The 21,403-nt window shown below is 45.2% G+C and overlaps 1 protein-coding gene across 7 annotated transcripts in view; it reads left to right on the forward strand.

Annotated features, from left to right (window-relative positions):
- PHF20L1 (PHD finger protein 20 like 1) overlaps nt 1-21,403 on the forward strand; it is a 648,585-nt gene that overhangs the window by 136,689 nt on the left and 490,493 nt on the right. For all 7 annotated transcript variants that reach the window (XM_086966240.1, XM_086966239.1, XM_086966235.1 and 4 more), the window contains one exon: nt 2,273-2,483. In XM_086966240.1, coding sequence (XP_086822366.1) covers nt 2,273-2,483 — 211 coding nt within the window. The remainder of the gene's footprint in view (nt 1-2,272; nt 2,484-21,403) is intronic.

Raw genomic sequence — 21,403 nt, forward strand, 5'->3', positions numbered from 1 at the left:
CGCTGTGCACGGCCCATAAAATTTTGCATGGTAAGGGCCCACCGATCCTTGCCCCCATGGCACGCCCCTATAAGCCCACACGCCTACTGCGTTCGCTCTGGGGGCAGGCGTTTCTCAGTGCAAGTGGCGGCACTGTGGAACTCCCTTCCCTTTAAGATCCGTTCAGAGCCTAAAATCCTACTCTTTAGGAAACTTCTGAAGACCCATCTGTTTCCAGTGTAGTGATTGGGCGGTGCTTCTTTCTTGTTCTGTACTGCGCCGGGATGCCCCTGGGTAACTGAGCGCGTTATAAATTTTATATAATAATAATTTGCACGAGTGCTTTAGGAAGCAAAAGAAAGAAAGTGGGGACTGTGAGTGACAGTGTGTAACAGTGTAGCGTGTTACAAACTAACCACAGAACTTAGTGCAGTGCTGGGGAGTCTTGTTTGGGATGCACATGATCATAATTATTTTCTGAGTCTCAACTGCCTAAGGACTTCTTTAACCTCTTACAACATATATTTTGTGATTTCTTCGTTTGATCTATCCCTTGCCAGTTAGTAGTTATAGCCCCCTAATGCTAGCCATGAGTTTGTCTTCGTAACTTTAACAGACCCATCCAAACCAATTCTGTAGATGTGATGTAGTGTATTTTGATTACAAAATATATTCTTGTGCATGCGTGGATTTGAAATTGTCTCTCGGGAATTTATTGGGGTGCTGTGACCTTATCTGTGTATCCTCCATTGAGCCACACAGCATTGTATCGACTCTAAGAATTTTTCTGAATGAATGATGCCATCGAGTTGAAGTTATTCTTTTGTTTTAATCATTTTGTATTCTAATTACATTTATATAGCTCTTCCTATTCTTGATGAGGCCTTGAAGCGCTTTATAATGGAGGCAGAGAACAGCTTGTATTGTATGCATTCTTGGGTTTGATGGTGGAGACAAGACACTAAATTGATAATGATGGTGATAGAGCTCCCATTAGAAGATCAGTGAAGTTTTTTCTCATTAGACTTCCTGATGAACTGCTCTTTTGTAGATGGTAATCATGAGGAGTGAATCTACAGATTCTGTTATTGGAATAAGACCCTTTAGATGAGACCCAGACGTAGGTTACTTGATCACACTTTTAGTTGGGCTGATATTAAGTGCAGTAAGTTCATACCTCCTTGTGCCTCTGTTGAGGGAGACTACCCAGCTGTGAGGTCATCGCTTTGCAAAAAGGCTGTTTGGGGAATGGCCTGGATATTTTGAAAGGAGAACCACCCGGAACAGGTTCTGCAGCATATTTGTATGATACGTAGAGCACTTGTGTATTATGATGAATTGTCAATAAAAACTGCATAATCACATAAAAGACTATAAGAAACCGCAAATTAAGCAACATGAGTAAAACACCAAGAAACAATCTTGGCAAGCATTGGCAATGCCAGTAGATCTTGCATCTATGACCCACTGTCTTAGCCATTTGTCCTAGCCGATCATTAGTTAAAAGCAGTGCTGGTGCTGTTTAGTATCTTTAAAAAGGCAACATACAGCCATTGTCGGCAGCCATGTCATTCTGTGGACGTGCATATGTGCCATTACACCTACAGAATGAAGCAGATGCCATTTTCTTTTATTTCTTGACCAATATAGAATGGTAGGTGCACTTGGCTCGGTAAAAAAAAAACCAGAAATGGCCAGTGTACAAAACCACTTTTTAGAGGGTCTGCAACAATTTGTTTTGTCTGAAGTCCAAAATTAATATATTCACTAAACTGATTTTAAAAAAAACTGAATGACTGAGGTGAGGGGGAGCAACAGAAAGGCAGGTGGTGGAGTGGTTTAGTTGAATTTAATGGAAGTGGGTAAGGGCACTTGGGCGAGCATAATGTGGAGGAAAAGTACACAAGGGAGACTGCAGCAAGGGGTGTGGTAGGAGAAATAGCAAGTGGGACAGCACCATGGAGAATGGGGGGGGGGTACGCATGAGAGCGATAAAGCAGCCATGAGAGTGGAAGATAAAAGAGTATCGGGTGAGGGCAATTTCAGATTGAACCAAAGTAGTTGAGTGGGAAAACCAAAGTAGTAGAATTGGAGGATGAAATGATCAATCATTCAGTAATATTAGTACTGACAGTGTATTATATAACAAAGAACTGTTCAGTCAATAAGTACAAAGTTTATTTTACATGGTACTATAACTTTTTGTTGCTAAATTTGAAAATTTGCAAACTTGACTATTAAATATTATATTGATAAATTGTGCTTTGAATATGTATTTTCCCATTATTTTCAGGATTGGATAGCATTGGTTAAAGCTGCAGCTGCAGCAGTGGCCCTGAAAGGTAAAGCTGGGGGTAAACCTAGGACCAGTGCTAACAGCAATAAAGACAAAGAAGAAAAGAAAAGTTTGAAAGTTGCTTTGTCGAAAGAGGCAACCAGTGTTTCTAAAACGTTAGAGGAGGTTTTGAAGAAAGAAGAGGAGTCCACATCCAGAGAAGTCATGGGTATTACTTCCGCTTAATTAAAATTATGCATTGAGTGCACAAAACGTAGTTAAGAACACATTTTACATACGTTTATCTTGGCTTGAATTTAGCATAGAACGGATATTTATATGCACATTTGCAAGCAACTGCAGATGCAGATATTAGCAGTCTTGTATAGGGTATGTTCGAGGCATGTGGGCTGCTGAATTCATATCTGTGCATAGATCGCCGCCTTGGGTTGGGTCCGGATGATTGCACATTGTTGTCCTGGAAGAGTCTTCGAAGTATCACGAGATAGGTGGCTCCTCCCTTGGACTACAGTGCGCATGGGTATCCTCTCCATGCTCAGATTTATTTTTTCCGCCATTGGGTTCGGATGTACTTTCCAGCACTCCAAGTTCGGAATCAAGATATACTTTTCTAAAGGCCTTCGGTTTTCGTCGGTATTGTTCGCGATCGGTACCGATAACCTTCTTTAACATTAGCTTGCACTCAGGTCGTCGAATCGGGCCGTTAGGCCTTCTCGACGCCACGTGGACCGACGGTCGATGGAACGAAGCCCATTCAAATACTGCCCGCAGTGCAACTCGAAGTTCCCGCACACCGATAAACTTCCAGTGTGCACCAAATGCTTGTCTCCAGATCATAATGAAGACAATTGCCTAGCTTGTGCCCAGTTCCGGTCCAAAAGAACGATCCGGAATCGACAGGCGGCAAGGCAAGAAATGCAGCGGTTGGCACCAGAGCCCGAGAATATATTCGACGATGAAGAAGAGCTGGTTGACGCCGAAGACTCTAATCAAAAGGGAGATCAATTCTCCAAGCACAACTCTGAATAATATATCGACTACGAAGAACAGATAGTCTATGTTGAAGAATACGAACAAGATATCGTAGCTGTCGAAGACGACTCCGATGACGAGGAGGGGCGAACCGTGAGTACACCGCCCCATACAGACACTACACCGATATCAGAGACTCAGGTCGAGGCATCGCCAACAGGCCATAGCAAAGATCAAGATACTGGTTCTACAGCCCCGCCATACCGCCCGGCTAAGAACATACAAAAAGAGCCTTCTGAGACACGTAATCCAAGGCCGGTTCCATCGAAACCAAAACTTACCGACACGTCAGTCTTCGGACCGAACGTCGTCGAACCGAAGGTGATTAAGCCAAGGGGCGCCGACCTGAAGGCCACCGTTCCATTAACACCTTCGAAGCCAAAGGCCGTCGAATCGACCTCGAAGCCAAAGGCCGTCGAATCGACCTTTAAGCCAAAGCCCGTCGACTCGAGCAAATCGGGTTCGACTGTTGAAAAAGGAAAGAAGCCTGTCGACGAAAGCAAAAGGGCTACCCCCAAGGCGGTCGTCGAACCAAAACCGAAACCTAAGGTAGACCACACCAAATCGGTCGAGCCGAAGCCCATCGATCCAAACAGGGGCATTGAGCCAAAGACGCAGGCTCCAAAGACACCTCTACCACCTAAACAGGTTACCGAACCGACGAAACCGCTCGGTCCAAAAACAGTGGTGAAACCTGTAAAAGACGTCGGACCGACAAAACCTGTCGGCAAGCCTCAAAAACCGATCCAAGCACCAAAAGCGGTCGAACAGAGTAAAGGCATCGAGCCGAAGAAGGTCAAACCAAACACTACGGTGCCAAGGCAAAAGACTGTGGAAGAGGAGATCATCCATCCAGACCCATCCACAGAAGATCAGTCAAAACTATATATTGACCCAAATACTGGGAAAGTGACTGTATATAAAAGGAAGAAAAGACCAGTGCCTAGTAAAGGCTTTTCTAAAATTCCACTAAAAAAGAAGAGACTGTGCTACCTCTCCTATTCTTTTCCAACCTATCTCTCCAGCTATGCCTGCTACTCCATACACACCATACTCACCTGCACACTCTGACTACAACCAAGATCAAGATCAGGATGCAGATGTGGGCTTTTTTTTTGTTGTCCTCATATATGCCACCAGGTTTTGTATGCTCTAAATGGGTCTCACTGTCGCCTTTTATACTGACATTTCTGAAGCCGCCCCGGGGTCAGTATCTAGCGGACAGGAATGTCCCAGAGGTAGGTTGTTTCCTTATCCAACTCCCCTGACTTATGATGAAGTACTTCAGGCCAGGGGAGGACAGGACCGAGACAACCTCTAGCATAATCATCGGACCGTTTACTTGTTCGACCAGGCCTCCAGTTTTGACCATACATTCTCTGTATTTCCATCGCGACCAACCATGTCCATCTTACAGACTTCCATTATGCTTTTTAGACACTCTGCAAATCTGGGGGGGTCAGCTGACTTCCATTCTTTACATATTTCTCTTCTGGCAATAACCACCACATAAAAGATAAACTGTGAATGTAAGTTATTAATATTATAGACATGTGGTAAACCGAAAAATACTAACCTGGGGGTACATAAAATGGTTGTTGATAGTACCTCACCCAGGAAGCCAGCTATCGCTCTCCAGTACTCCTGAATCTCCGGGCATTCCAAAAATATATGCATATCGTCTGCAGCTGTGAGTTTACAGCGGGGGCAGTAGTAATTGTTCTGCGTTATCTTATATAATTTAGCCGGGGTCCAATATACTCTGTAGGCCGTGAATAAATGGTTCCGCCTTAAATTAGCTGGTTTGATTAATTTCTGGGCTAAAGAAAAAGAGTCTGACCAGATTTTACTACGCTCTTCGGGGAATTCAGCTATTATGTTCCCCCAGAGGCTTGTCAGTTCAAGATCTAGATTATTCTTTTCATCAGTGAGCAATTTATACCAGAATGAAACTTCTCTAATCCAGCCCCCCCTCTACGAATTGCATCCAGAAGTCCAGTATCTTTTTTCCGCTGTAAAGTCTGGCTTGACCACCAAGCAGATAATTGGTTAAATTTAAATCTCGTCAGTAGTCCGTTTGTAAGTAATGTATGGGAGTTCCGGTCCATGAGGCCTGAATCTACCTATAAATCCCCCCATTTCAATATTCCAGCTGTTCTCAAGGGGAGTGAAAGCTGATCCTGAAGACATGCAGGAGTGCCTGGAGAATCCCAAATTGGAGTGTACGTGTGATAGTAAGGAATTCCCAATACCTTTCGAATAAACCCCCAGTTTTTAAGTGCAATCTGTAGGATCTTAAGACAAACTTTCTTAAAAAATATCTGGTCGCCAAACTTAAATAAAAAAAAGTCTTGGCCGTAAAGTAGATCGTGTAATAAGGCCTGGAACAGGCGGCCCTGTGAGGATGCATCTAGTATGTTAGCAAGTAACCTGAAGTTTTTAAAATGGAAAGCATGACCGTATAATAGTAAGTCCGGTAAGGCCAGACCTCCGATTTTTAAGCCCGTCCTCAATTTTTTCCAGGCTATCTTGGAGGATTTACAGGCCCAGATAAAAGATCCAATCTTAACCTGGAGGTTCGTAATGTCTTTAAACAGGAAGGATGAAGGGATGGAATTATAAAGAAAGGTCAATTTGGGGAGTATGGACATTTTAATGAGATTAACTCGTCCATAAATATTTAATGGTAGACTGCCCCATCTTGTTAATGTTTTAGTAATCTCTTTAACAACAGTCCGCCAGCTGATTATCGGTATGTTCTTTAGATCTTGAGTTAAATAAATTCCTAAATATCGCATTTTTTGTTTCACCCCCTGTATGGGAGTGTTATTATTTCACCCCATTATCTCTGTCTTCTCCTTGTTGATCTGGTATCCTGACAGTTTTCCGAATTCCTCTGCCAGGTAAAATAGCCTGGGTATAGCTTCTGTGTGGTTAGAGGTATATAAGAGGAGGTCGTCCGCATATAGGGTAGTTTTTAACTCCAAGTTAGCCATCCTAAAAGGTTGAATAACATTATCCTTTCTAATGCAATAAACAAAAGGCTCCATATAAATATCGAACAAAAGAGGAGATAGGGGGCAGCCCTGTCGAGTTCCTCGGGAAATGTCAAACCAGTCAGATAATGCCCCGTTAACCAATACTTTTGCCGTTGGGTAATGATACAGTGATTTAATACCCTTTATAAACACTGGGGGGGAACCCAAATGCAGTCATTGCGGCCCAGAGATAGTTCCAATTGACCTGATCGGGGGCTTTGGCCGCGTCTATCGCGACAAAGGCTAACGGGAGGCCTTTATCTTCAGCGTAGTCTATAGCTCCTATCACTTGAAAAGTTAATTCATTTAGTTGCCTCCCTGGAATAAAGCCCCTTTGATCAGTGTGGATTATAGATTTTATTATCTTCGCGAGTCTAGTCGCTAAGATCCCGGAATATAATTTCATGTCTGTATTCAGGAGAGCGATTGGCCTGTAAGATTCTATTTTCTTGGGGTCTTTATTAGGTTTTGCGATAAGTGTTATTGTGGCTTCAGCCCAAGTAGGGGGGGTACTGTGACCATGGAGTAATAAGTGATTGAAGAGTGTTGCGAGTACGGGTGACAATTGTTCTATGTTGTCTAAATAGAGCTCAACCGGAAGCCCGTCTGAACCTGCCGCTTTTCCCCGCTTCATTTTCTTTAATTGGTTTTATATTTCCCCCTCCGTGATCTCACTTTCTAAATATCTCTTATCCAGGTCAGAAATTTGAGGTACGTTTTTCTGAAACAACCAGGTTTCTATCTCTTCTGACTTTGGGTCTTTATCTTCAGTATAGAGGCTTTTCATAAAGCTCCTGGCTTCATCTCTAATATCAGCATCTTCCACAATCAAGTCTCCTGTCTCTCTCTGAGTTAAAACTTTGATATTATTCCTAGTTCTTTCCTCTGTAGATTTCCATGCTAGAAGGGCCCCGCATTTTTCACCATATTCAAAGTTCTTTAATTTACTGGTCTCCCATTTTTCTTTTATAATTTTCTCGTCGCAGATTTTAAGCTGAAGTTGTAGCTCTATAAGCTCCTTCTCTAAAGCCTGGACCCTCTCGGAATTTGATAAGATGGCGCTTTGTAGCTCAGAATCTTTTCTGGTTATTGCCGCTAGATATTCCCTCCTTTTGACTTTTATAGCCTTTCTTTTGTAGGCCATTAGGAAGCTTAAAACCCCTCTCAAGAAAGCCTTATAAGTTTCCCAAACAACCTGCCTATATTTATTGTAAACAATTCTGTAGTTTTTTCTTTGACTTCTCTTTTTACCTGGTCGCTGAGTAACAATGTCCTTTCCAAAGTCCATCTAGTTTTTAAGGGACTCAGGTTTAATAAAAATACCAGTTCCAAAACTGCATGGTCTGATATCCCGACGGGTGTAAACGAGAGAGAACGAATGTCTGTGAGAAATGTAAATGTAAATGTAAATGTAGGTATACTTATATAGCGCAACCTGTCACCACAAGGGTATCCTGGCGCTTGCCTAGGGAACCCGTCCTGATATTCCCCTGTGAGAAGCCCCAACAGGGTGTCCACAGGGTGAAAGTCAGGCATCCCGCCGCGAGGGGCCGTTGTGGAGATTAAGCAAGCTATTGCCCAGAGTCGCAGAGTGTGAACCCGAGAGTTGAGGAGGCACCGGGACGAGAATTATCGAGTCCGTGGAATTTTTAGCCCAAGACCCGCCGGGGCGGGGAATTGAACCCTGGTCCAGGACCGATCTCAGATTCCGGGTCTGCCGCCTCTAACCCCTGAGCCACACTTCTCCACAGAAGGTGCTGATCTACTAAGAAATGGTCAATCCTTGAATAGTGTTTGTATTTTTTACTGTAGAATGTAAAGCCCTGTGTAGAGCTATATTTCTTCCTCCATACATCTAAGAGACTAAAGTCTTTCATCATACCACCTAAGGTAGAAAGTGATTTGGTGGGAGCATGGTACTTGGCTTTGGAGGTTCTGTATAATGTCTGACCGAATACCAGGTTAAAATCACCTCCCAAGATTACTGGGCCAGTTGTCCCCAATAAAACTGTCGCTAACTTAAGAAGCGGGCCGGGGTTATCGTCGTTTGGGCCATAATATACTGCAAACGTATATGGGATATTATGAATAGATATAGTTGCCACCAACCATCTTCCTGTCTGATCTGTCTCGTATTTTTTCAGACATATCCCACTATTTGCACAAATTATAATTGTGACCCCCCTAGTTGTTCCCGTCTGCCCAGAACATATAATTTCCTGCACCCACCTCAGTTTCCCAAAAAGTGAACTACAAACATTTGCCTCCAAGTGAGTCCCCTGAAGCATTATAAGATGCGCCTCTGAGTTCCTTAAAAATTCACAGATCCGGGTCTGCTTCCTTTTTTCCCCCAGCCCATTCACATTCCATGAAAGGGCTTTAAGCTTATATACCTTACTCATAACCCGGCTATGATCTCCCGCCCATCCTGAGCTTTATATAAATGGATTTTTTCTGTATATGAGGATTTTTTTTTTGCTTTTTCTCCCTCTGCTCCCTCCACCCAGTGTACTCCCTCCCCCCAGAGGAACCCCCCCCAACATACCAGACGATGACATCGCCTTTGGAGCTCCTAGGAGAATCCTCTGACTGAATTCGAACTTAAACTAGTCTTTAAGAGCGAGTAAAGTGTGGTGCCTAATGATTTCCCTTTCCCCTTTAGTTACACCCTCAATTTGTGTCAATGCATTGTCACAACATATATTAAATAAACTTCTATATTTTACACTCTCCTTATTTCAACTTATCCCGCCTTGTATCCCCCTCTTTTTTTTTTTTTTGTGTTTTACACCCAACTCTAATATAGGTATCTTGACTTTCTCTTTCTACACTTAATTTTCTTGATTTTCTCTCATCCGACCTAAAAGATTATCTACCTCATCAGGCTGTGAAAAGCTGTAGGTCTTATTTTTCCACATAATTCTCAATAGAGCGGGGAACCTCATCTGCACGTGAGCTCCCAGTGATCTCAATTCTGGCATTCTAGTACCTAGCTCCCATTGTCGCTGTGCTGTTCTGGCTCCTAGATCTGACCTGATGAGATAGGGATTAGACCGGTAACGAAGGTTAATTTTTGACAGACATCTCCCTAAGATAAGCTCCTTGACACTAAAAGTTTGAAAATTTACCAATATCTTTCTAGGAGCTTTCCTATCTGTGTGTCTCTTGAAGGGGTCTGTCTCTATGTACTCTTTGAATTTCCGCCTCCAGATCTATATCAGGACGGTCCTTTAAGACCCCTTCCCTGAGAAGCCGACAAACAAAATCCCTTAATGTCTTCCAGTTCCTCGCCCTCTGGTATCTTCAAGATTCTCAAGTTGTTTCTTCGGGCCTGAGTTTCCAGTCTCTCGACATCAGTAACCAGAGATCTATTTTGCGCTCTCAGGGTATCAATGTCTTTTGAGTTTCCTTGTACAGATTTACTTAATGCTACCACTTCTGTTTCCAATTTCCTAGTACGACAAATAACATCGTCTAGCTTGGACTCCAGAAGGTCAAATCTGTCGTGTATTGTCTTTTGATTATTCTCAGATATCTCAAATTTAGACATCATATCCCCCCTTAAAGACTGGAAAAGATGTCCCAGTCGGTCGCTATCTTGCTCACTCAATTCTTCTGATCCTCGTCTTGATCTGGAAATGACGAACTCTAGATTCTTGTCTTTATAGTGACCCTGGTTCATATTTCCTTCATGAGTTCCTATCAAGCCATTTAATAAAGGCTCGGCTGTTGCTAAAGGTATCTTAGGTCTGGTGTCTTGTGTACCTGATACTTTGTCACTGGCCTGAGTCTTATGGGAAGGGATAGAGGGAAGGGGAGGTAAGGAAGTGGAGGAGGAAGTGAAAAGTCAGGGAGATGTATTGGAGCTTAGATGTTCTGGGTGTTTTGATTGAACCTGTTGATGCTCTGAATCTGGTGTCACCAAAGTCTCTGTACCCCCAACCTCTTCACTAATTGCCCCTCCGCTTAACGGATCTAGCTGTCCGGCGTCTTCCATGCTAGACAGGCTTTCCAAAGGCCCAAACCGATTTTTTAAGGGCAATGTAATAACACTTCCCACTATTTGTGTAGTAGAGCTTGTGGGCTGATCCCTAATTTTGAAATAGGTTTTGAGCGAGGGAGTGTTCTTTACCACCTGCTTGTCTATATTCGACCCTTTAGGCTTATTTACAGAGGTCGCCCTTTTGTTTTTTCCTTTGCAGGGGGTTAATGGCATGAGTCTCTCTCTCTCTTCGAAGTCCAGAGCCCCTCCCTCCTTCAGCTCTTGCCGAGATCTCAGCTAATATCTGTTCTTCCTTGGAGGGGGGGTAGTTCTTGTTTTAAATAGTCTTGTTTTCAGGCCTGAGTTTAAATCGCCTAACGCAGTTACCGCAGCTACCGTGGCTGATTTAACAAGCTCCGTTTGCCTCTGTTCTTGCCCCAGTACAATGACTGGCTTTAGGGGATTCTCCGCAGTTTTTGGAGCCCCTTTATCACAAATACTCTTATCAGGGACCTCTGTTGATGCTGGCTCCATATAACCCTGCCTCAAAGTAAATGCCAGGGGTCTTTTTGTTGTTAACCCCCCCTCTATTCCCCACTTTACCGCAGGAGTATGTTTGTCCTGTTCTCCGGGTAGAACACTCAGTGGTCCCTCACATACCGGTCCTCTGAGTCGGAGCTGAGTAAGCGCGAAGCGGGACCTGACCCATAAGCTCCGCCGTCGCTCTCCCGGGCTCCGTGGTAAAGGTGATTCCTCCCGCGTCATGCAGGTCTCGGGAATGCGCTGGTCCTAGCGCCGCCTACTTCAACCCCCTGTTTACCTCGCAAAAGAAAAAAGGGAGCCGACTTAGTCTGACCTAGGACGATTTTAGGGCGTAATACATCTGTAGCTTACCTTGTCCAGGGGAAACTCGCGATCTCTCGTTACTGCGTTGTCATGTTATCAGCAATCGGAAAACTCCTCGGTGCTACCGTGACCGGCTCTCAGCCTGCCGCCATGTTCCTCTTCGTGGGCGTGTTAGACACAAAATCTCTCTGATGAAAAACCTCAGATGTGGGTTTTGGAGATACACAAAACCCATATGTAGACCCCAATACACAACCATGGGGGGTGGAGGTGAGCCAGACAATGAGGGGGCTCTACCCATTACAGACCCTACTGTATACCCAGCTAAGCCATCACCCACAGAAGACACAGTGGCTTTTAACTCCTTAATAGACAGAGCTGCAAGCTACCATAATGTAGACATGCATTCTGATGCTATAGAAGAGGACTTTCTATTTGATACGCTGGCAACATCAGATAGAAGTGTCCAAACTCTCCCCATGTTAAAGGGCGTCCTAAAGCACCAAATGACATCTTCAAAGACCCTGCTAGGGCACGTGTCATCAACCCTAGAATAGAGAAGAAGTATAGGGCTGCACCAGTAGAACCTACATACATCAGGGGACAACTGCCTTTAGACTCATTGGTGGTATCCAACGTACGAAAGCGTGCAAATTCACAAACAACTGGAGAGGCTCCTCCTCCTGACAAGGAGTCTAAGATTTTAGAAGCATCAGGCAAAAGAGTAGCAGCTCAAGCAGCAAACTCATGGACAATAGCCAATACACAGGCCTTGCTGGCCAGATATGACAGGGCACCCTATGATACTTTAGAGGGACTTACAAAGAGCAGGCAGATGAACTTATACAAGAGGGAAAGCTCATCACCAATGCCTCCATTAAGTGTGCTCTAGACGCGGCAGATACAGCTGCCAGATCTATTAACACAAGCGTACTGCTTAGAAGGCACGCATGGCTTTGCATATCTGGTTTCAAAAATGAAGTACAGGCCACAATTCTTGATCAGCCTATGAATCCAGATTTCTTGTTTGGTCCAGCAGTTGACTCCATTCTGGACAAAATGAAAAAGGACACCGAAACGGCAAAGTCCATGGGAGCCCTTCAGTCCCAACAACACAGAGGCTCCTTTCGTCGCTCAAGTAATGGAGGAGGAGCGCGAGGTAACACATCGCAGCAATCCTCCACTTACAAAACTAATACGCAATCCACATACAATAAAAACACAAACGGGTGGATACAGAGGAAATAATACCAAGGCCAGGGGTCGTGGAGGCAATGCCAATAGATCCTCCACTAACACCAGACAGTGACTTCTTGGCACTACCCCCAGACCATATAACACCGGTCGGGGGAAGACTACAACAATTCCTGCCAGTCTGGTTAAACATCACTACAGATAGGTGGGTAAGGCAAATTATCTAACATGGCTATTGCCTAGAACTCATGTCAACACCACCCAAAATACCACCTGTGCACCGTCCCATGTCTCAGGAACATATGACATTACTGCAGCAAGAGGTCATCAGTATGCTACAAAAGGGGGCCATAGAACCAGTCCCACTTCAACACCAAGGAACGGGAGTATACTCACTATACTTCCTCATTCCGAAAAAGGACGGTTCACTCAGACCAATATTAGACCTCGGGCCCCTCAACCTGTACATATTGTCAGAGCACTTTCATATGCTCACTCTCCAACAAGTCTTACCACTGCTTCGCCAGGGAGACTTCCTATCAACTCTAGACCTCAAAGACGCATACTTTCATATACCAATACACCCTGCTCACAGAAAGTATCTAAGGTTTACTATTCAAGGACAGCACTACCAGTTCAAAGTCCTACCATTCGGTTTAACAACAGCTCCACGGGTGTTCACCAAATGCCTAGCAACAGTGGCGGCACATCTCAGGAGACAACACATTCATGTGTACCCATATCTGGACGATTGGCTAATACATGCGCCATCAGCCCAGCAATGTGCCAGCCACATGTCAAAGACCATTCATCTCCTGCACAGACTAGGCTTCTTGCTAAACTACCCGAAGTCGCACCTGCAACCCTCCCACGTCCAACAGTACCTAGGAGCAACAATAGATACACTAGCAGCAAAGGCATATCCAAACGCAGCAAGAATAAAATGAATGCAAACGTTAATCCAAAGGTTCAGACCCCAACACTCATTGCCAGCTCGAGTGTTTATGCAACTCATAGGCATGATGGCCTCGTGCATATTCATAGTCCCTCATGCCAGGTTACACATGCGTCCGCTTCAGGAGTGCCTAGCAAGGCAGTGGAACCAGGCTCAAGGGCAATTACAGGACCTAGTGTTGGTGACCAGTCGAGCATACAACTCTCTGCAATGGTGGAATCCACAAAACGTTTGCAAAGGACGACTGTTCCAAGAGCCTGTCCCACAAATAGTGATGACAGCGGACGCATCCCTGATAGGCTGGGGAGCCCATGTCCTGCATTACACAGTTCAGGGACTATGGACTATACAACAGAAAAAAATGCACATCAACCTTCTGGAGTTGATGGCGATCTTCCTAGCACTAAAAGCATTCAAAAAACACTTACGCAACAAGACTGTGTTGATCCGGATAGACAACATGACAGCTATATATTATATTCAAAAACAAGGAGGAACACATTCCCCACAGCTGTTGCATCTGGCTCAAAGCAATTGGAAATGGGCCATTCAAATGAACATGTTTCTCATGGCAGAACACCTCCCAGGCAAAGACAATCAGAAAGCCGACCCGCTCAACAGGCACAGTCAACAGATGCACGAATGGGAGATTCACCCCAATGTGCTCCAACCATTCTTTCAAAAATGGGGACAACCGGAGATAGATCTGTTTGCCACAAGCGAAAACGCAAAATGCCAGTACTTTGCCACCAGGTTCCCACATCCGCAGTCGCAGGGCAATGCGATATGGATGAACTGGTCAGGCAAATTTGCGTACGCTTTTCCCCCAGCCACATTAATACCGCTAGTGGCACGCAACATGCGCCAACATTCGCTGACACTTATCCTAGTTGCTCCCACATGGGCAAGGCAACCATGGTACACTACGTTCCTAGAACTGTCAGTCGTGCCTCATCAAAGACTGCGACTAACACCCAGTCTTCTAACTCAGAACCGTGGCGAAATCCAACACCCAGACCCGCAACAGCTGAACCTGGCGATCTGGCTCCTGAGATCCTATAGTTTGGATACCTGAACTTGCCTCCAGACTGCATGAATATTATCAAAGAGGCAAGAAGGAAGACCCACTACCAGGGCATGTTATGCGGCTAAGTGGAAACGATTCGTAATTTACTGCAGTAACAACAACATAAACCCATTCGACGCTTTGACACAAAACATCATTTGCTATCTCTTGCACCTACAACGTTGCAATTTAGCCTACTCATCCATCAGGATACATCTAGCTGCGTTAGCAGCATATCTCCAAAACAGGCAACACCTTTCACTATTTAGAGTGCCAGCAATTAAAGCATTTATGGAGGGACTTAAACAAGTAATTCCCCCAAGGCACCCACCTTCACCAGTCTGGAATCTGAACATCCTTTTAACCAGACTTATGGGACCACCTTTTGAACCACTACACTCATGCGAACTACAGTTTCTTACTTGGAAAGTGACTTTCCTTATTGCCATTACTTCACTTAGAAGAGTTAGTGAGCTGCAAGCCCTAACTATTCAGGAGCCATTCATTCAAGTACATGCGAATAGAGTAGTTCTCAGAACAAACCCTAAATTCATGCCAAAAGTGGTATCCCATTTCCATATAAATCCAACAATAGACCTGCCGGTGTTCTTTCAAAACCCACAGACAGTTGCTGAAAGGGCCCTGCATACTCTAGATGTCAAAAGAGCTCTGCTTTATTATATAGATAGAATAAGGCATTTCAAAAGACAAAACAGTTGTCTGTTGCTTTCTCAACACAAAGGCAACCCTATTTCTAAATTGGGTATAGCCAGATGGATCGTTAAGTGCATTCAGATATGTTACTCAAAGGCAAAACGCACCTTAACCGTTCCCCCTAGGGCGCATTCTACTTGCAAACTAGGGGCATCCATAGCTTTCCTAGGAAATATTCCTTTACTCGAAATTTGTAGAGCAGCCACATGGACAACCATACATACATTTACCAAGCACTACTGTGTAGATGTACATTCCAAACAGCAAGCTGCTCTAGGACAGGCTGTTCTCAAAACTCTTTTTCAGACTGCTGCAGCTGGCACAGGCAACCACCGCTAGGGGAGATACTGCTATACATTCTATGCACAGATATGAATTCAGCAGCCCACATGCCTTGAACGGAATATGCTACTTACTAGTATGCATCTGTTCTGGGCATGTAGGGCTGCTGACATTCATATCACCCACCCGCCTCCCTGGTGCCTGTCGCAGCTTTAGCATTCACTATTTGCATGGACATCTCTTACAGTACTATACTCCATCTCTGCCACAATGGCGAAAAACAATCTGAGCATGGAGAGGATGCCCATGCGCACTGTAGTCCAGTGGAGGAGCCACCTATCTCGTGTCGAAGACTCTTCCAGGACAACAATGTGCAATCATCCAGACCCAACACTAGGCGGCTATCTATGCACAGATATGAATGTCAATAATGGAAATAGGGTTTGTGTGGAGCACTCCGTTGTATTCTTATTTGTTAAGTTCATCCACTGGTGCAGTGATTAATAAGGATAGTCACTCCTTGTTGACGAGCTTAGTTAGGGTGGGTCTGTGGACACCACTAGTCACGCACTGTTCACTAGATGCTTCCGCACTTCATTATGATTAATTAATTTATTCACAGTATACCATGTTTTTATACTTCTTGTATTTTGTTTTATTCAATGTTCAATCCATTTTCATTGAAATTTCGTCTTTCAACAAAAGTATTCTCATAGATGCAAACGCTATTTACATGGAATCAATTGTAATTTTGTTGCAAATAGTTAATATATCTCTTGATTACAAAGTCTTTATGAAGCCCAATGCATTTCGGCACCTGATTAGTGCCTTCGTCAGGGGAAAACCTGCATGAACTGACAAATATATCAGTGGTGATCCCTTGTGTGCCTCAAATGCATTTGTATATCTTAAACGAAAAAACGCTCTTACGTTGCTCTCTGTCCTTATATTAGCGTGCGTCTTTCGGTGTATGATCTCCGTAGCGCTCAAAACGACGCCTGACGAAGGCACTAATCTGGTGCCGAAATGCATTGGGCTTCATAAAGACTTTGTAATCGAGATATGTTAACTATTTGCAACAAAATTACAATAGATTCCATGTAAATAGCGTTTGCATCTATGAGAATACTTTTGTTGAAAGACGAAATGTCAATGAAAATGGATTGAACATTGAATAAAACAAAATACAAGAAGTATAAAAACATGGTATACTGTGAATAAATTAATTAATCATAATGAAGTGCCGATATGAATGTCAGCAGCCCTACATGCCAAGAACAGATGCATACTGGTAAGTAGCATATTCCTGTTGATACCTCTGATCTGCAGCGCTGTAATGAAATTAACAAATAAAGAACATGAAAATACAATAGATTAAGGTTAATGGGTTATGGTTGCACACACATTGAAAACTAAAATGTACTAATAAGTCAACATTTTAAGTTTATAAAACAGAAGATGATCAAAAGGCTTATTTACATTGTGCATTATATTTTACCCAAAGAAAAGTGTGGAATACACTCATCAGCAGAAAGTCTAACAAATAATTGATTACACCATTAATATTCATTGAATATCTTTGTCAATATTCTGAATCACAACACTATTACAAAGAAGTGCAATAGTGTCTTCATTAAAAATGAAAATAAATGCTTATGAAAAAGCATATTTTTCACTTTCTTATTTTCAATTCAAGGTTCCCAGAGCTTGCATAATTAAATTGGAGGTAAATATTTTTTCCGATGTAGACTACCTCGCCTGCCATTGCTGTATTGCCCAGATGGTCAGGTTTTGGATTAAATGGATGTTGGCAAACATTTGATTGGAAATAGACTGGTTTAAAACACATGTTGGTGCTCCAGACAGGACCATAAAAAGCATGTATAACTAATAACAAACTCATTAGACAATGTCGATTCACACATGTAAAGCATCCTTCTTGCATTGACTCTTTTCCCTAGTCCTCCTTTTTTAAAGGGTGTAAATAATGAAAAGTTGTTATAGGCATGCAGCCTCACAAAGTGGGAAAGCTACACTGTCACCTCAATGTAGCAAAGGAGTCTACACAAGCCCAGAATTCAGGGCATCGTCATAAGTTTCTCAATTGTTTTCCCCATTTTATGACCGCAATGCCTTAATGGAGGACTCCAGAAACAGCACGAAGTGTGCACACAAAGAGAGAAACACATCAAACAAACAGTTCCTCCAACATGCTGCTCCAGTAGGAGGCAGACTAAAAAACTTCATACAGAAATGGAAAGAGATCACATCAGACAAATGGATCTTAAACATATTACAGTACGTTTACTGCATAGAAGTAGTCAGAATGCCTCCAAGCAGAAGTCCAAGGAGGAAAGCTCATTCCAAGGGCGAATCTACTGTTACTCCAAGAAGTACAAGAACTACAAGCAAAAGAAGCTATAGAACACGTACCACACATGGAAAAATACAAGGGAAGCTACTCTTTGTACTTCCTAATTCGAACGATGCGTCCTATCTTAGACATACAATTCGTCAACAGCTTTATAAAGACTCAAAAGTTCAAGATGACGACCCTGCAAGAGGTTATACCTCACTTGTTAAAAGGGGACTACATGGCTACCATTGACTTAAAGGATGATTATTTGCACATCCCTATGAACAACAAACAAAAAAGGCTATTAAGATTTGTGGTCAACGACACACGCTACCAATTTAAAGTGATAGCATTCGGTCTAAAGTCAGCACCAAGAGTGTTCACAAAGTGTCTAGCGAAAGTAGCTACACTCTTAAGAAGACGGGGAATCCATGTGTACCCGTACTTAGACGACTGGTTCGTAAGGGCAAACTTGTACAGAGTCTGCAAACAGCATATACACCAAGTAATAGATACACTATTCCAGCTCGGCTTCGCCATAGACTGGGAGAAATCTTCACCAGAGCCAGAACAGGATGTTCGAGGCATGTGGGCTGCTGAATTCATATCTGTGCATAGATCGCCACCTAGTGTTGGGTCCGGATGATTGCACATTGTTGTCCTGGAAGAGTCTTCGAAGTATCACGAGATAGGTGGCTCCTCCCCTGGACTACAGTGCGCATGGGCATCGCCTCCATCCCCAGATTGTTTTTTTCCGCCATTGGGTTCGGATGTGTTTCGGTTCCCTCTGTCGGAACCGATAGTTGTTCAACTTCTACTCGAGACCAAAAGGTCTTTAGGCTGGGCGTCGGTATAGTTGCGTACGGGTTTCTTTCTGACTCTCAGCCCCGATGTCTTGTTGCCCTTCCACGTGCTTTCGGCGCGGACGGGCCTACACTACACTCTTGCTATGGAGCGGACTCCGTTTAAGAAGTGCCCGGTGTGTAACTCTAAATATTCACACCTCGACGTGCACCCTGTGTGCAATACCTGTTTGTCACCGGATCACCGCGAAGACACCTGCATGGCGTGTTCGAAATTCCAGAGCAAGAAGACTTTGAAGATTCGTCGAGCCCATAGGCTCCAGGCTAAGTTATCGGCTACGGCGCCCCCACCAGATGACATTTTCCAAGAATCTGTCGAGGGAGAAGACGACGTGCAAGGTTCGGACTCTAATCCCGCATCCGAGGGGGAGACCTACGACGCGGGTGAGGAGAACTTTGACGAAGTCACCGACGAGGTAGGGGACGACGATCAGGCTTTTGCCACGATGGGAGATAGCTCGGAGGAGGAGCATCCCCAACCAGACTCAGGGGTTATTCCCCTTCATACGGCCCAGGTCGAGGGATCGCCTTCGGGCCTTACCCAAGATCTAACTATGAGTCCTACGTCCCCGCCTCCGGGCCCGGTCACGGACATTGATGAACCACCACTTACGTTGAAGAAAACGAAAGTGAAGCCAACTGGTCAGGCACCCTCGGATGCGAAACCGAAAGCGAAAGTTGAGCTGGTGAAGAAGGTTCTAGAGGCGTCAACTTCCAAGAAAGTCAAAATGGCCGACTCGAGGAGCCACGCCAAAATGGCCGACCCGAAGCACTCGGGGTCGGTGCTGAAGGCGAAATCGTCCGACGCGGCTGCGTCGGTTCCGAAAGGGGTCGTGGACCCGAAGAAGGCTCCAAAGAAGCGTCAGGGCGACGACGCTCATAGGCATGGGCCGTCGGCCCCGAAGAAAGTGACTGCCGGCGATCAGGCTCTCGACGACGAGGGGTCGCTCGGACCGGTCAAGCCCTCTCCGGCCTTGACGATGAAGGTAGCGGAATCCCTGCAGCGGATACGAAAGGACAGTGTGGTTCCCGCTCAGGACGCTGTAACGCCTAAGCTCACGCCTAAGCCTGCGAAGGAGCAAACGCCTATCCGTTTCACCCTACCACCCAAGTCGGCGCCGAAGGCCTTCGCCTCGAAACAGGGCGGACCCTTGAAGGAGGTATTGACGCCGAAAGCTGCCTTGGTGGTGTCGAAGCTTCGGCTCCAGCCGCTTGCTGAAGAGGAACGTCGTGAGGTAATCATCGACGCCAACACCGGGAAACTGTCTCTCCTCAAGAGGAAGATCACGACGGAGCCGGCGTTGGAACATTTTAAGATCCCTCTCAAAAACAAGAGGGACTCTGCGGACTCTTCGGCTCTGGTGGAACCTGTGTCCCCACAAGCCCTGGGACACTCGCCGACGCATTCCCCCGCAGGCGATGCGGACGAAGAAGATGCCGAGTACACCTATCCGGCGTACTCGGATCCGGAGGAGGAGCGCGAACCTTGGTCCGCCGGAGGCGACACGGAGGACCCGCAATCGGGTCAGGACACGCAACTTTTTGCGGCCAAGACGTCCCCGACGGAGGACTCGGCGGCCTTTAATGCTCTGATCGAGCGAGCTGCGGCTAACCACGACGTCGAGCTGCACTCGGACCCCGGTGATGTGGACTTCTTATTCGACACCTTCTCTGTAGCTGAAAAGTCAGTCAAAACGCTGCCGATGCTCAAAGGGGTGCTTAAACATGCAACGGAGGTCTTCAAGGAGCCCACACGGGCGCGTGTGGTCAACCCTCGCATCGACAGGAAATATAAGGCAGCGCCCACGGATCCTACATATATCAGGGGACACTTGCCATTGGACTCCTTGGTTGTTTCCAACGCTCGGAAGAGGGCGAACTCTCAAACTACTGGTGACGCTCCTCCCCCAGACAAAGAGTCCAAGATCTTCGAGGCCTCAGGCAAACGGATTGTGCACAGGCAGCTAATATCTGGAGAATTTCTAACACCCAAGCCCTGCTTGCACGTTATGATAGGGCCCATTATGACACCTTAGAAGCCATACTGCAACACTTGCCTGACCAATACAAAGAGGCAGGAGAGATGCTGATTCAGGAAGGAAAACTCATTACGAATGCATCCATCAAATGTGCCCTGGATGTGGCAGAAACAGCCTCCAGGGCTATCAATACCAGTGTGTTGCTTAGACGCCATGCCTGGCTTCGAATTTCAGGGTTCAAACCCGACATCCAAACTACAATACTGAACCAAACAGTGAATCCTGACCACCTGTTTGGACCTGAGGTGGATGCCACCCTGGAGAAAATGAAAAAAGATACGGAAACTGCCAAATCAATGGGGGCTTTACAAAGTCAGCAGTTTCGGAGTGGTTCCTTTCGCCGCTCAAACTCCAGAGGCACCTCAAGGGGGCAGGCATCCCAGTCCACACAATATTACAAGAGTAACACCCAAACCTCGTACAACAACAAGGGTAGAGGTGGTTACAGAGGCAATAATGTCAAGGGCAGGGGACGTGGAAACAATAGCTCCAGGTCCACCACCACCAACAAACAGTGACGTCTTGTCACTGCCCCCCGACCATACAACACCGGTCGGGGGGAGACTCCAGCGGTTCCTGCCTGCGTGGAAGACCATCACCACGGACAGGTGGGTGAGGTCTCTTATCCAGTACGGGTACTGTCTAGAGCTTACTTCCATTCCACCGGACATGCCCCCAAGAAGCCGTCCTATGTCAGGCGAGCATTTGACCTTGTTGCAGCAAGAAGTTCTAGTCATGCTGCAAAAAGGGGCGATAGAGCT

This window comes from Lissotriton vulgaris, chromosome 4_1 (genome assembly GCF_964263255.1).
Source record: "Lissotriton vulgaris chromosome 4_1, aLisVul1.2, whole genome shotgun sequence".
NCBI lineage: Eukaryota > Metazoa > Chordata > Amphibia > Caudata > Salamandridae > Lissotriton > Lissotriton vulgaris.